General features: G+C 42.3%; 1 protein-coding gene across 4 annotated transcripts in view; it reads right to left on the bottom strand.

Moving 5' to 3' along the window:
* Positions 1–4,753: 4,753 nt before the first annotated feature.
* Positions 4,754–15,030, bottom strand: part of LATS2 (large tumor suppressor kinase 2) — a 78,599-nt gene continuing 68,322 nt past the window's right edge. For 3 of the 4 annotated variants that reach the window (XM_006017623.3, XM_025196628.1, XM_006017627.3), the window contains 4 exons: positions 13,758–14,340; positions 12,212–12,394; positions 8,767–8,873; positions 4,754–7,405 (listed from right to left, as the gene is read on the bottom strand). In XM_006017623.3, coding sequence (XP_006017685.1) covers positions 6,911–7,405; positions 8,767–8,873; positions 12,212–12,394; positions 13,758–14,340 — 1,368 coding nt within the window. In that variant the 3' untranslated portion in view covers positions 4,754–6,910. The remainder of the gene's footprint in view (positions 7,406–8,766; positions 8,874–12,211; positions 12,395–13,757; positions 14,341–15,030) is intronic. The other variant, XM_006017626.3, reaches the window with a different exon arrangement.

Below are 15,030 nucleotides of genomic sequence, written 5' to 3'. Positions count from 1 at the left end.
CCTAACTAGTTCCATAGTAAAATATCACTGGTCTATGTGCAGAACTATTAGGCTGGAGTAAACTTATTAACTCTGCCATAGGTTAGTATGCTAGATACAAGTACTATCCTACAGCAAGAGTTATTTATTCTGCTGCAACGCATGTATAGACGCTGACTGGGGTGGGCTGGGGCAGGAGAGTGCTACAGGGTGCAGCTGCCTGCTGGCTAGCCCCATACTGTAGCACCCTTGTTCCTCAGCCAGCCCCTTGGCAGCACATTGAGCTAAGGGGGAGCAGTCCCAGGTTGGCAGGCTGACCCCCAGGATCCCCTGCTGACTGAAGCTGCCCCGACCTTGCTCAATATGCTGTGCTTCTGGGTGCACACATAAACACGGCTCTCAGGAAACAATAATCTGTGGGGCAATTAAGTACTGGATTTTACTGCTTCAACTTAATTGCATGTGTAGACATGCCCACTGTCTCCCACATTTATCTTAATCTTTAAGCTTACTCTACCCCATGACATCTCCCAGGGGCTCATAGGTCTAATACGCTGACAGAGTCCAGTTGGGCTTGAAAGTGGGCAAACTTGACTTTGTTAAGCTTGGGAAGTCCCTCTTTTTTACTGGAAGTTCTTTTAACAATGCTGGTCATTACACTGCAAGCATATTTACTCCACAGATGCAACACACAAGGGACAAACAGGAGGACGTGGACATGATCCTAACCTTCTCCTTTGGGTTAACAGTTGGAAAATGCAGATGGCTGCCAGGTACTTTGGATCCAACAGATGTCACTTAGGAGAACTGTCATCTTCCAGCACCCACACATCCAGTCACCATTTCTCAAAATCTTCCAAGGGGCCTCCAACCAACAAAGAACTGTGCCTTCAACTGGTTGTTGCCATTTGCATGAAGGTCACCTGGCTGCCAGGGCCAAGGGACAGTGCCTTAAATCCTGCTACTATAAATCCTATGTAAGGTTAAAAAAAATCTACCACCACACCATGCTTAGAAGTGCCCATTTTCTTCACATACCTGATCATTTAAGAAAACCACTATCTGTACACACAAGGACTTTTTGTCCTTACCCCTCTGAAAACCATAAGAATTTAGAGGGAGGAGTAGGCGACAGTCTACTTTCAATTTAAATTGCCTGTTTTCCAGACTCCCTTTTCTTCTGCAGGGCTTGAATACATTGCTATGAAACTTAAGGAGGAAAAACTACACATCTTTAAAATTCTACATTTTATTCTGATATGAGTAAATCTAGCCCTAAATTCCTACTACATGCCATCCACTGCTCAAACCACTCACTAGAGGAGGGCACTGCTTCCATGTTCTTGCTGTAATGTATTTTTCTGCCAAGCAAAACGTTTTTACAGGTTTTTGTGCTTTAACAGTTGCTATTCCTGCATTATCTAGTCCTGAGATTATTTCCTGTGGGAAGAATGTAATACTTTTCATTCCAATAGCACTTTTGGTAAGTTACTATTTTCTGCTAATATTTCTGTATGTTGGGAAAGAACCAAATGATATGTTCTAAGTTCCATTCTCCATTGCAGTTTCTCAAACACTGCTTATACTGCAATTGTTTCACAGCCCATAATCTAGAGGGAGTGGAACAGAATCCCTGTAAATTTCTTATACAGACTTTCCATCAAGTTACAAGGCAATAGCATTGCTTCTTGCAAAGTTAAGTTCATTCTTCCTCTCCCATTTGGAAAACAAATGCTTTCCCCCCTCACTTACCTTTCACATTACTCAAACTATGTGGACTTTTATGAATTCTACCTGTTGTTCTTTTTCCACTGAGAAACCAGAAATAAAACTGCCTTTACAAGGTTACTGCTATTTCTCATTCCAAGAGCCCATATTTGGAACTATGGAAACAAAGAGAGGTTACAAAGGCTCACATGCTCTTATTGCTGTATTATAAAATCTGATGCTGAAATTCACTTTAATAGAGTTTTGGGCTAGCTGACTTTAGGCCTTCTTGGGGGAAAAAATGGGACTCTTAGTAACTACATTAACTGACTTCACCTTCTGCATTTTGTAAAGTTGAAATTCAAGGATAAGGCACTGGATTAGTTAACAGCAAAGAGTTTTGCTGCTGACTTCAACAGATTTTCATCTCAGGTATGTAGTTTGCCATTTTTTAAAGTATCGTGTTTCAGAAAAAAAGTTCCTTCCTGTCAATCTAAAGTAAGACTGTAGGAAGTTTAGATTAACTCAGCCCTCTCGCTTTTCAGGAGGTGATCAGGGTGAAAACAGATGCCACCTTTGTTCTGTCATACAAAAGCTAAGCAAACAGCTGTCCTTGTCCCTTATTGCACCACAAACACTAAAAAATTTTGGCTATGACAAAGGTGGTGTTAACTTATTCCACTATTTAGAGGCTGATGTCTATTTGTTTTTCAGTAGGGAAGCCCAGGCAGCCTGGAGCTGCCCACTCCCTCCAGCTGCCCCAGGCACGTGCTCCCAGGACTTGAGGACTCCAATCTCGCACACCCTGGGAATTCCCATACAGCATTGGGCCCCTCAAGCCCCAAGGGAATATGTCATCCATTGTCCTACCAGAAAAATAGATGGCACAACTGGTGATATGTGATTCACCTAATGAAGTGGATCAGCAGTGTAGGGACACATCCCCGATCCATTTAGCAATGTCTATTTTTAGCTTTAGTTTGCAATTTGCTGCCCAAATTACATGGGAGGTGCTTTCTAGCTAAAACAATTGAAATTTTGTCTTTTTGAAACAAGGGCTTTTGAAGGCCCATAAAAATTTGCTGTTCTAACTGGAACAGGGAACATCCAGCAGCAAGTTGTTATGGTGTCTACTTGGCCACCTTGCATAAAGCTTATTCCAGCTTCTAGCTACTCCCTGAAGTTTTGTAAGAGGGAAAGGAAACTAGTCTGTTAACTGAAGAGACAAGACTGACATTGCACAATTCAATTCTGCTAGCTGTGAAGTAGATGTTAATGTTTACTTCCTCCCTCTGTTCCCTCCTACCCTTTCACACTGAAGTACATTTAAGATTAGTGGTAGCCCTTGCATCCTCACCACAAGCAGTTGGGTCACTTGGAAAGCAAAGTCCACCACACAGGTAGGCTTCCCAGTGGCTCTTATGGTACCTTGGCTGAAGACATTGGAAGGGCTCTGCTCAACTTGTCTGGCATTGAGAAATCTCTAGGCCTTTCTCGGAGACAAGCCACTTCCATGACATCTGTAAAGCTGCATTCATTTATAGGAGGAAAATGCAGTAATTTTTACCTATCCTCAGCCAGCACCATCAGCTGAGGTGAAGACATGTCAAAGGCTGCAAATGGGAGTTTTGGCACTGAGGAAAATAAATCCTTTTGAAAGCACTTCCTAGGGCACATTCCCTACCTCTTGCCATGGCAGTTGATGAGAAAGGCATCTGCCTGCAGTTCCCATAATCTTTTTTCTACTCAGTACATATTGAAGAGCTAACACTCTGAAGCAGAATACAGCAAAGAGGTGTAATGCAGCACAGTAAGGGGGAAACACTAGAGTACTTTAGCATGCTTCCTGGTAGCAGCCTAGGGGAAAATCACAATTGCGATTTTTGTGCTAAAGGAGATCAAGAATCCCAGGATATGTTACCTATCAAGTTTTCCCTCAGTCACCTGTCTTCCCCCCCCCACATTTTCAGCTCTACAGCTTCTGCCAGCCCAAAGCAGAACATTCTTCCTGTCCAGATCAGCAGGATGCTGCCATCTTTCGATCACCCAGGAAATGTTGGCTGCCTTCCCTCTTCTCCACCCCTCTCCCCTTCCAAGGACTTAGGCTCAAATGGTCTCAAGTGTACCGTTAATAGTAGAAGGGAGGATCTGCAAACTGTCTCAATCCTATATTTGCACTGGCCTCCATTGACTTTCTTACCATTGTAGCTTAGAGGAAGGGAGTTAAACATACAGCGTGGAGGCTGAATATGGCCTGGGGAGCTATTCTATGTGGCAGGCCACAGGAAGTTGTAGAGGTGTGTCCTGCCACAGAATCTGGGGCCCTTATGCCCCAGTGGGCATGGTGTTCAGCAGCAGGATGGTGAGAGCTGATATAGCCCCAGCCCCCCTCCAGCTGCTCTATTGACCTGATGTGACCCTACCTCCTCAGCCACTACCTCCCACTGTGTGCCTCATGGTAGAATAGGAGCTGAAGCTGCCGCTGCAGCACAGAGCACTTGGCGGCAGCAGTTCTGGCTCTGGCAGGGGTCATGTGCTGGGGGCTACAGCTACTGCCATGTGCCCTGGGTTGGAGCCAAAGCTGATGTTGCCTCCACCACTACCACCTGCTCCAGGTCAGAGCTAGAGCTGCCACTGCTGCTGCTTTGTGCCCCAGGCTCAATCCAGCCAGCAAGGAGCCTCATGGTCCAGATCCAGCCTGGGGCACAAGGTAGACACCCTTGGTTTAGGGTATTTTCAGGACTGGCATGCAAGCTAGAGGTTGCTCTAGTACAGTGGCCTCATCATCACACTCAAGCTCTCTCCACTAGGGAATATAACAGGGGTCATGTTGGCTTTATGCCAGCTAGCTGCTGGCTCTGGAGCCCTTTTCCACCAAGGGCTATGAGAACAGAGACAAAACTGAATCAAGACACATGGAAGGACTAAATCAAATGTTGGATCTGTGTGTGAAGAAAGCTGAGATCTGGACTCTATGGCTCAGGTATACCTCTAATATTCCAGGCCTGGCAACGTAACACAAACAGGCTGAAATTATGCCTTTTACGAACATACAACACAGCGTAACTTTTGATTCAAATTTTTAATAAATTGTGCCAGTAGAAGCTTTCAAGGGCAATGATATAACAATAAATAACAGTTAAATTGAGTTCCTGAGAAAGAACCTACCACACGAAAGAATGTCGGATAGATGTAAATAACAAAAATGGCATTGCTATATAAAAAAGCAGTAATACTGAATCTTACATGAACTGTCACAACACAAGCACTGCATACCTCAGACCACTCCTTTCATACCAATGTAAACAAATACACAATCATTTTTGTTTAGGTTAGGTTGATGAATTTATAGGTGATGTTGCTTAGATAGCTAAACAATGGATAGGATATGATATGCTAAAAACATTAAGGAATAATATGTGGAATAATATATGGAAAAATTATGAAGATCCAGATTTAAAAAAAAGTAAAGCAAAAACACATTGAAGGAGTGTTTTCCTCAAGTGTTGTTACGTCAACCACTTTAAATAGGACTGTTACACTAATCTGAATTAAGGATTTTTTGTGTTTATCTATTTAGTTATATATAATATATATGCAAATATGTATGGCTTAATTCTTTTTAGTATTCCAATATCACTTTGAATAATCCTCACTTATACATATAAGAAAAATGCATATTTTAACAAAGTTAAGAACTGACATTTCAAAGTATGCCTATAATTTGATAGAAATGAAGGACTACTGTGTTCCATCACAGCAAAATTTTAATTGAAAGAGACAATAGAATATTATAACTTTTCAACAATGCCAACACTTTCAAACATTGGTCCTTAAAGTTAGGCTTCTCAATATTCATTTGAACACTGTAATTAGAAGGGGTCTGATTTTTTGAAATGCTAAGCAATCCCATATCCTGAAAAAATTAATGGGAGTTGCAGATATTTAACACCTTTCATAAAGTCAGTCTACTTTCATTTGAGAGCCCCAAGGTAGATTTAGAATCCTAACTGTAGGCACTATGGTTTGAAAATTTTGACTCAAATATCTTAATATGAACACTGTGTTACTGATAGTATTAAATGGCAAAGTTTTAAATACTGAACATTGTGCAGTGGGTGCTGTGTGAATGAGCTAAATCAAGACTGTTGCAGTAAATTAACACTGAAATAATGGTCTTGCTATGTATCTTGTGGGGGGGAGGGTGCAGATGATACCTGTTTACTAAAAATGATCTATTTTATCAGACCACAACAACTATTAATGAGTTATAACTTTGCAATCTGTTTTCCAAAAATAATATTGGCTACAATCATAAGGGGAAATCATCCACACAACACATTATCAACACACTGTTTAAAATGGTCTAATTTTAGACCCTCAGTAAAAATGGATCCACAGGACCTGCCCATGGATGGCAAGAAAAGGCCATTTCATATAGAAAAAAAACACTGCTCATGCAACATTCTTCACACACCAGACAATGAAATCACACCCAAATTTTCACTTGCTCACACTTTCTTTTACACTCCAATAAGCAGAAGGAAATAAAGCAGCTTTAAGGTTATGTCACAATTTTGAAATGTGGAAAATACATATATGGAAACAAAAATCATGGTGTGAATAAAATGGCATCAGTAAATTTAGAAAATTAGAGAGCAGAGGTTTTTCTTTTTTACATTATTGCACAGAGACCTTTTATCACATGTTCTTCAGTTTTATGCGTTTTCCTAAATGTGAAATAAGTGCTATGGATAAAATAAAAATGTAGAAAAGAAGAACAGCAGCATGATTTGTCAAAGTTAATCCCTATAATTTAGTAGGACAAAAACCCTTGCTATAAACAAAATATAAGTGCTCTTTATTCATTTAAAAAATAATGTGGAAAGTTGTGGAAGTCCATACATGCTGATCAGAGTAGGGGGATGCTGACCTCAAACAAAAAATAGGCCTAGAAATGACAGATCGCTGGCCTTGCAGATAGCAGTGAAGACCAGGCTTTCAAGTGTCATTTATCAGCATAGCTATTTACAATAAAACTGACCTGAACAAAAAAGAGTGCCCATTTAGGACCTGGCCCTGCAGGCTCTCAACTCCCCAGATGCACCATGGCCTCAACTGGAGCTGTGCTTGAGTAAGAGCTGCAAGGTTGGGTCCTAAGGGGTCAGCTAAAGGCCCTCTGGGACTTGCAAATAAGATCATTTGGAGTACTCTGTACAATAATTTACACATATACAGGTTGGCAGGCTCCAGTCTGATCCACCACATCTTTGTTTTCTACATCACACTTCTCAGACTGGCTAACTTCGATTCCAGAAGGCTTGGGGTATCTAAATGGATATCCATTGTCATCAAAGAACCTTCGGAAAGTAAACTCATAAAACGCATGTTCTGTGTGTTTGCTGTTTGAAGAGGCAAGTGGGTCCCATGTCCTGGTACTGTCACCACTAGCGTCGTTCCAAGGACTTTCTTCTTCAACGGGGTCAAAATTTGAGGTGTCCATTGGATGGCTGATCTTTGGAACATAGGGAGCTGGCTGCCTGCGGATATCAGTGGAGAAATCTATAGAATTAAAGAAAGGGTGGGCCTTAATATCATCTGCTCCATTTCTTCCAAGTCTGTCCTCAGCAGCACAGCACAGTTTTGTGATAAGATCACTTGCCTCAGGGCTCAGCTTGATCTGTGAGGGAATGTGCAGGGTGCTCTCCCAGTTTATTACCTGGAGAAGAAAAAGATGGTCAGTGCTTCTACACCTGTGAACAAATGCCCAGAGTTTGTTAAGACTGACAACTCAGAACTGGAAGCAGCAAGTTAGTTTGCAGCCTGCCTTTGTACTTTTGGAATGCAGGAATCCAATGAGCAGGTGACAAACATACCACTCACTGTGAGCAAGACAGGAAAACTGGGAAGAATGGATCCCGTTTGCTATGTATATGTATCAAAGTCCAGCTCAAAGTAAAAAATAAAATAGATTTTAGCTCAGAAAAACATGTGTTGAAAGACTGCAGAGAGCATCCTAGAGAGAAGACAACAGGGTTTAAGCTGAACTTGCATTAAAATGTTAGCTCTGCCCCTCTTCCCACTGAAATGATCCCTGGTTCACTAAAGTAGAAGGCAGGGTAGATTTGTGCCTTATAGGTTAACCAAAGTGCAAACTGACTGTGCCTTCTACTCAGCTTCAGACTAAGATGGCTACCTGTTTTGTTAATGTAAGTCCAGAATATGCCGTTCTGTAATTTCAGATATTAGGGGTTTTGCACAGCTTGTATCAGAGCTATCACAGAATGAGGTCTGGGATCTCTTTACTGAACCTGGAAACACCACCAGATACCAGGCAGGTGAAAAAACGTGTGTGAAGTTGACATCAGAAATTAGTCCTCATTTGAATGTTCCTACAGTCTAACCTGAGGAGGTATTTAGAAGACACTGCCAGGTTAAACTCAATCTTATCTGTAGCTCATCTTTCTGGAGAAGGAGACACACAACACCTGCCGCCGCCCCCCCTCCTTAGCTACAACCACTACTCAGGTCTGAAATAATGGAATTGCAAACTGAGGTTTTCACTGACATGTATGAATTTCAACAGCAAAAGCTACAGTGAACAACCTAGGAGGAGGAGGCACTTCTCTTTAGGAGAACTATTGAATATAAGTGTTCTCCATGCATATGTTTAGGTTGCCACATAAAGGTCCAGGCAAAGATCACCTCACAGTCATGAAGCTGTGGTAAAGACAACTAAGGATTTGGAGGATCTGTGCCACCAGCAAAGACCTCCCCACAAAATATGTCATTTTAAAGCAGGAAAAATGTAACCTTTTTTGGGAAGGGATTGTCAAAATTTGGCATAGGTCCCTGAGAAGCTGGAAGAATTGGGGGGAGGTGGAGGGGTGGAGAGGAGAATGACAACAGGGAGGGTATAGAGGAAACATGCAGACTTAATTCCTGACTCTGTCACAGGCCTTGGGCAGGTCATTTCTTCCCTGGAAAGTCAGGCCTTTAATCGTGCTACCTTGAGCTGGTAAAACGAAAGAAAATACTACTTCACTCCAGAGTGTCCACTGACATTTTGCTTTCACCTACCTTTAGTTGGGTTTCTGTGGGAGTGGGAGCCAGAAAGGGAGGCTGCCCCACTAACATCTCAAAGAGAATCACACCAACGCTCCACCAATCACAGAGTTGAGTGTATCCTGAAAGGCAACCAAAAGACAGCATCCCTGATCAATGAAAGAACAGCTGTTGTTTCTTTTTACAATTTAAACAACACTAGAAGATACTGCATGCTTTCCTCTTCTCTAATACCTGTCCATGCTTGGAAATATGATTTGTAACCTAAGTATAAAAAACCAATGTCTTCTGCTGAATAATGTAAATTGAAAACAAAGAAATTCTAATCCGGGCATCAAAGGATCATTCTAAGTATATTTTTGTAAAATGCTATAGTTGCAATGGGGGCACATAATTGGATGAAGCAAGGATCTTTCCATACAGCACACACTGGCCAATAAAAAGGCTTCATGACTGATGTACTCCCAAGGTTATAGAGAGGTAAGATACCATCCTTTGGAAATGCATCTCAGGGACACAACAGCTCAGGGAATAAGTGAAGGACATGAAACATTTTATTATGTTCCATGCAAAGGGGAATACTTTAAATCAGCCAGTTCCTGAGACTAGACAGTAAAGTACTTATGTGAGATTTTCAAGGATAGTTAGAGGATTTAGCAGTTGACTTAAATGAAAGTTTATGTAGCTAGATATTTTAGGGCCTGGCTTATAGTTTATTGATGCTAATGGAAAGGCACACATGGATTCCAAAGGACTTAGAACCAGGCCTTTAAAACCACCTTTAAAATCATCCCACAGCTTTAAAAACCTCAATCCATAACTATAAAGTTTAGTGCTCAACATATCTGTCCTGCATAGGGATGAACACAATGGGTATGTCAACACGAGACATTGACTGTGCAGTAGTGCATCACAGCACGGACAGTGCTAATATGCCACTGCACAGGAGCATCACCTAAAAGACGTTTGCTGGCACTACTGCGCAATAACTCCGATTACTGTGCATTTATTTAGTGCTTGCTAATACAAGTACTAAATAAATGTGCAGTAATGACTGCGCAGTAGCATCTTGTGTAAATGCATCCAATGTGGACTAAGCTCCCCAAGGTCTTCAGTGTAAGGCAAGGGAAGGGTTTTCGTCTTTGGTTGTCTCAAAATTGTGCCAGGAATCTGGAGGAGACATAATTAACGCATTATATCTTCCACATCTAAGCTACTGGCTTTGTTGTCAGTGGGCCTTGGCTAAGCTACAAAAGAATGGCTAAAGAAGGCTTTTTCAGTTTGAGTGACCTCTACAAGACATGACAACTAGTTTGGTCTGAAATGTAAAGGAAGCAATCAACATATCCAGCTGAACCAATGATGAGGTCTAATTAAACAGAGCGCAAGACCTGAAAGAAGACTTTTTAAAGAAGGCCCTTACTTTAAATAATCCAAATATGCTATATCACAACTTTATGTAAAAATGTTAGTAGTAGTGACTGATGTAGCAAAATAGCATCTAATACATTTAGTTATAAGAAATATGTTTTTGTTAAGCTTCTTAGGTAAGTTATAAAAATAATGTAGCTTTGTCAGTGAAGACCATAACCTAAAGTGAAGAAGAAACAGCAGTGCTGAACAGTATTCCATAATGGCGAAAGGATGGAGATATGGAATCCTCTGTCCAGAAGTATACCTTTCACAGAACATAAAGCCCAACTAATTGACACCTTCCAAGTTCACAGGAGATCTGGTTCAGCCCAGCTCCAAAAGTTTCAGTGAAACAAAAAAAGCTAAATAAAATCTATCAGAGAACATGTAGTAAAATCAGCCATCTACAAATATAGGGTATAGTTTGGAGAGAAATGTGGAAAACACAGCAAATTCAAGAATACCTGCTGCCAGTCTGCATGCCACCCTTCCCGCCATCTTAAATCTCGCCAGATGCTAAACATAAGAATTTATGTTGTGCTGTCACAGGTAGCCAGACTTTGGGATAAACGTTTGTTTTTGTGTTTTGCAATGTAAGCAAGAAAAGGTTGGGCTATAGACATGTTGCTTCCTCTCTTATCAGTAGCCAACCTGTCAGTTCACCTGTAATCCAGGTAAAAGAACTGGGGCTCCTGGGTGGGTGGTTGATGTGTGGTAGGAGTTGTTTGCATTTTTCTTTCACTTCTTGAGCTAAAGCACAGATGAGGCCTTGGGGATGGGACTCAAGTTTTGCCCAACTGGGAAAAGTCAGTAATCTGGCATGGGTAGTACTAATAGCCTACCTGATAAAGAGGGAATAGAGGACCAACTCAAACAAGAGGTGATCCAATACAGGAGACTGTATGGGAATAGGGTACATTTGACACCCCAGGCCCTTGGAGGACTCTGTGAAGAATCATCTAGTTGGATTAGAAAGAATAAAAAAGTGGGAAAACAGGAAGAAGGCAGCTCTCCTTCAAGGACCATACATGGTGGCAAAGGGGACATCTGAAAAAGTAGCAATCTTAGAGAAGAAGATTCAAAATATTACAGCACAGTTAAAAGCTGAAGAGGATGTATGCACACCATTATGAGCACAGGGTTTCTGGTACAAAATGTTAACTGATACTGGAATAGCCAATTCCATAATTCATGTGGGCCCAAAGGAGGATGGAAACTGGAAGACCACAGTCTTTTTTACTTTAGACAGGTTTAATGGTAAACCTTCCCGTGTTCCTATTCCCCAGGAAATAAGTTGTTTATTAGAAACTATGACTTTTTCAGATAACTTTGGAAGATGATGTTGGCAGATAGTAATGGCATTTTGGGGTCACAGACCCACAAGAAGCGGGGAGCTTTGATCGATTATGCTAACATTCAGTTGTGGATTGAAATGTGTTGTTATCAACAAGGTGAGAAGGCTGGACTAGTTGGAGTAACTCATGCAATTTTCTTTGCAACAACCCCACCCTGCCCACACATACCTAAGTGCCAGAAGGTGACACAGAAGTTGCTGCATTGGTAGAAAAGGTGAAGGATCTCTTTGCTAAAAGTAAACAAGCTTCTGGAGTAATTAATGACTGTGGGGGTTTTTCTGTTTTGGCGTATAAGCAACATAACGTCAAACCTGTCTCTTGCCACTTAGCAGTAGCCAACCTGTAAATTTACAAGTTTGTAATCCAGTCTGAGTCAGTCAATAGGTACCATATGAGTAGGCTGCTTGTTGGCTTTTCTGAATTAGCTAGTGATCAGATTCCTGTTTTGTGCACAGTATCACCGCCGACACCAGCTTGCACTTTTGTTAGTAATCTGAACAGACATGCCACAGACTGAATGGACATGATGAACAGTACTGATACATATGGTGAAATCTACACTTAAGTGTCCAGGGCAGTAAACCCAACACACTTACCAGGCATTTTTTTTTTTTTTTTTTTTTACTTAAAACCAAAAGTACACTTCTAAGCATTGGCTTTCATTTAACAGGAAAAAAATTGAGGTCCTCTACCTTTACGAAGCAGCACTTCAGGAGCAATGTAATTAGGGGTCCCAACTAATGAGTGGGCTAAACATCTCTGATGCTGTTTTTTAACTCTTTGCTCCAAGGTCTTCAGCCTGTCTCCACACCTACAGTTGGACACGTCATCCCAAAGATCACTGGGCTCCATGCTGTCCTGTCGGATGTGGCTCCCTTTTAAATGGGAAAAGGGATAGAAAGTTTTCCATGAATAGCACTGTTTATAAAACACACGTCAAATAAAGAGAAAAATAATGACTGATTTGCTAGTTTTGCCATCTGGGACTTGCCTTCTCACTAGAGTAAATAATGGGCTTCCTATAAAACCTTAATCCAATATTATTTACATTTTTTAAAACTTCTCCTTTTCCAGGCCAATTTTTTTAAATGTGCCCATGTCCCCACCCCACAGTAAGACTTGTAAAGTACATCCCCACAATGGAGATACCTACGTGTACAAATAACTCTGTGACTACAGCTCAAAACTGGTTCATTCCTGAACAATGGCATTCGTATGAATGTTGGTGCTGGGATACAATCAACTCTGCTGCTTTTGTGGTTAATTCTTTTCATCGTCAATACAGACCCTTGAACCAATAAACCTGGAAGTTTACTGGAATCACAGCAGCCATTTAGGTTGCTGATGGAGAAAGCAAAGGGTTCATGCACAAAGACAGCAGTGTTCAACCTTTTTGCTGGCAAACTGGGTGGGCAGTGCCTGGGGTCAGCTTGCAGGCCAGATCCAGCTGGTGGTCTTGATCCAGCACCTGGGGCAAGTGTGGTGGGGCCCCATCCAGCTGCATGGATGGCAGCCCAGCCCCAATCCAGCTGTAAGGGGGAAGGGACCATGGTCTGGCCCCAACCCAGCCCCACGGGTGGAGGCTGGGGTCATGACCTGTCCTGCATCCAGCCACACAGGGGGAAAGGGAGTGGCTTGATCCTGTGGAAGGCAGGGGGTGTAGCCTGGCCCAAACCTGGCTGCATGGAGGGAAGGGGGGGTGTGGCCCAGCCTCAACCCAGCTGGGGCGAGGGAAGGGGAAATGGGCTGGACCCTCAGGTTGGGAGGGGAGCAAGGCCTGGCCCCACAGGGAGAAGGGGACACTGCCCATCTCCAACCCAGCTGCGTGGAGGGAAGGGGGTGGTCCAGCCTTGATCTAGCTGTGCGGGGAGAGAGGGGCATGGCCTGGTTCTGATCTGTCATGTGAAGCTTTGGAATTTGGCAGTAGGAAGGGGTGACAGTATTAATTGCCACTGTTTCCCTGCTGCCAAATTTCCGGAACTGTGGAAAGCCCCATGGGCCAGATACCAAGGCTCTGCAGGCTGCATTTGGCCCACAGATTGGAGATCAAGCACTTCTGCACTAAGACAGCAAATTTCATGCATGAGCTGGCAAGTCAATGACTCATCATTAGTCACTGTTGTAGCATATAAAACATGCAATGTTCTTTCAGTTGGCACACTGACAGAAAGACCACTGCCTATCTTCAGAGTGAAATGATATGACAATTGTCAGAACAGGTGCACCTAAGACTGTTACCTTTCTGATAGTATTTGGAATTGTGGGTCCACCTGAATCCGGTGCAGAGCCCGAAGTCAGTCAGTTTAATATGTCCATCAAGGTCTATAAGAATGTTGTCAGGCTTGATGTCTCTATGGATAAATCCCATTCTGTGTACACTCTCTATGGCCAAAGTGAGCTCTGCAATATAAAACTTAGCTAGGTGCTCTGGGAAGACTTCCATCCGTATCAACAGACTCATCATATCCCCACCGGGGATGTAGTCCATCACAAAGTACAAACTCTCCTTATCTTGAAATGAGTAATAGAGTTTAACCACCCATTCATTGTCTGCCTCAGCGAGTATATCCCTTTCTGCTTTGACATGAGCGACCTGATTACGATTCAGGACATCCTTCTTTCTCAAAGTTTTCATGGCATAAAGGGCATGAGTGTCCACCTTGCAGGCGAGACACACCTCCCCAAAAGCGCCGATCCCTAGGGTCTTGATTTTTACAAACATGGACTTGTCCATTTTGGCCCTCTTCAGTCTGTTGTAGTTAGATTCCTTTTGGTAGAGAATTTTCCGCATTTGCTCCTGTTCTGTTTCACAAAGACCAGCCTTTATAGGGGGAAAAAACAAAACAGAACAGCCAGTATAATTACATTCATAATAAGAAACCAATACAACTAGCATTTTGAGGGCACGTGCTTAGATTAAATTAACCATGAATTAGGAGAAGGATATTCAAGTTCTTTGGCCCTGCCTCAGTCTATAGGTGTATTTTTAAAGCACTTGCAAGTTCATTGCCTCCTGGCCTACTATTTAAATCTGGTGTAGATCTCCGATTGGTCTGCTCATGTCACTACAAGGAATTAGCAGACGCTCTCCAGAGTGACTGACAGAAAGCATCAGCTTAACAAGACAAGCCTGACAAAGGAAACTGACTGCTCCTTTCTGTTGGATGTGGATCTTGCTCCTGACATGCCTTTGTCACCACGATCCCAGGTTACTGTAATACAATCTGCGTGAAGCTACACCTACACAGATCCATCCAGAAACTTTAAGAAAAGCAGCCAAAAGTTGTGCCTCAAAATGGCATCACAGGTTACCAGTGCTCACTTATCTACACTGTCTAGTTATTGGTTTCTGAGTGAGATTTAAGGTTTTGTTTTTGACCTATACATTCCTGAAGAGGGAGGAGATATCAAGGTATCTGATAAGTCATCTCTCTCTGCTTGTTTTCCTAACACAAATGCTATCAGCAGATGCCTCACAGATACCTCAGCTTGATTCCTCCATTATAAAATG

Source organism: Alligator sinensis, unplaced genomic scaffold, assembly GCF_000455745.1.
Source record: "Alligator sinensis unplaced genomic scaffold, ASM45574v1 scaffold777_1, whole genome shotgun sequence".
In the NCBI taxonomy this organism is placed as follows: Eukaryota; Metazoa; Chordata; order Crocodylia; family Alligatoridae; genus Alligator; species Alligator sinensis.
Note: the sequence above shows the minus strand (reverse complement) of the source record. Positions and strands in the feature narration are given on the sequence as shown.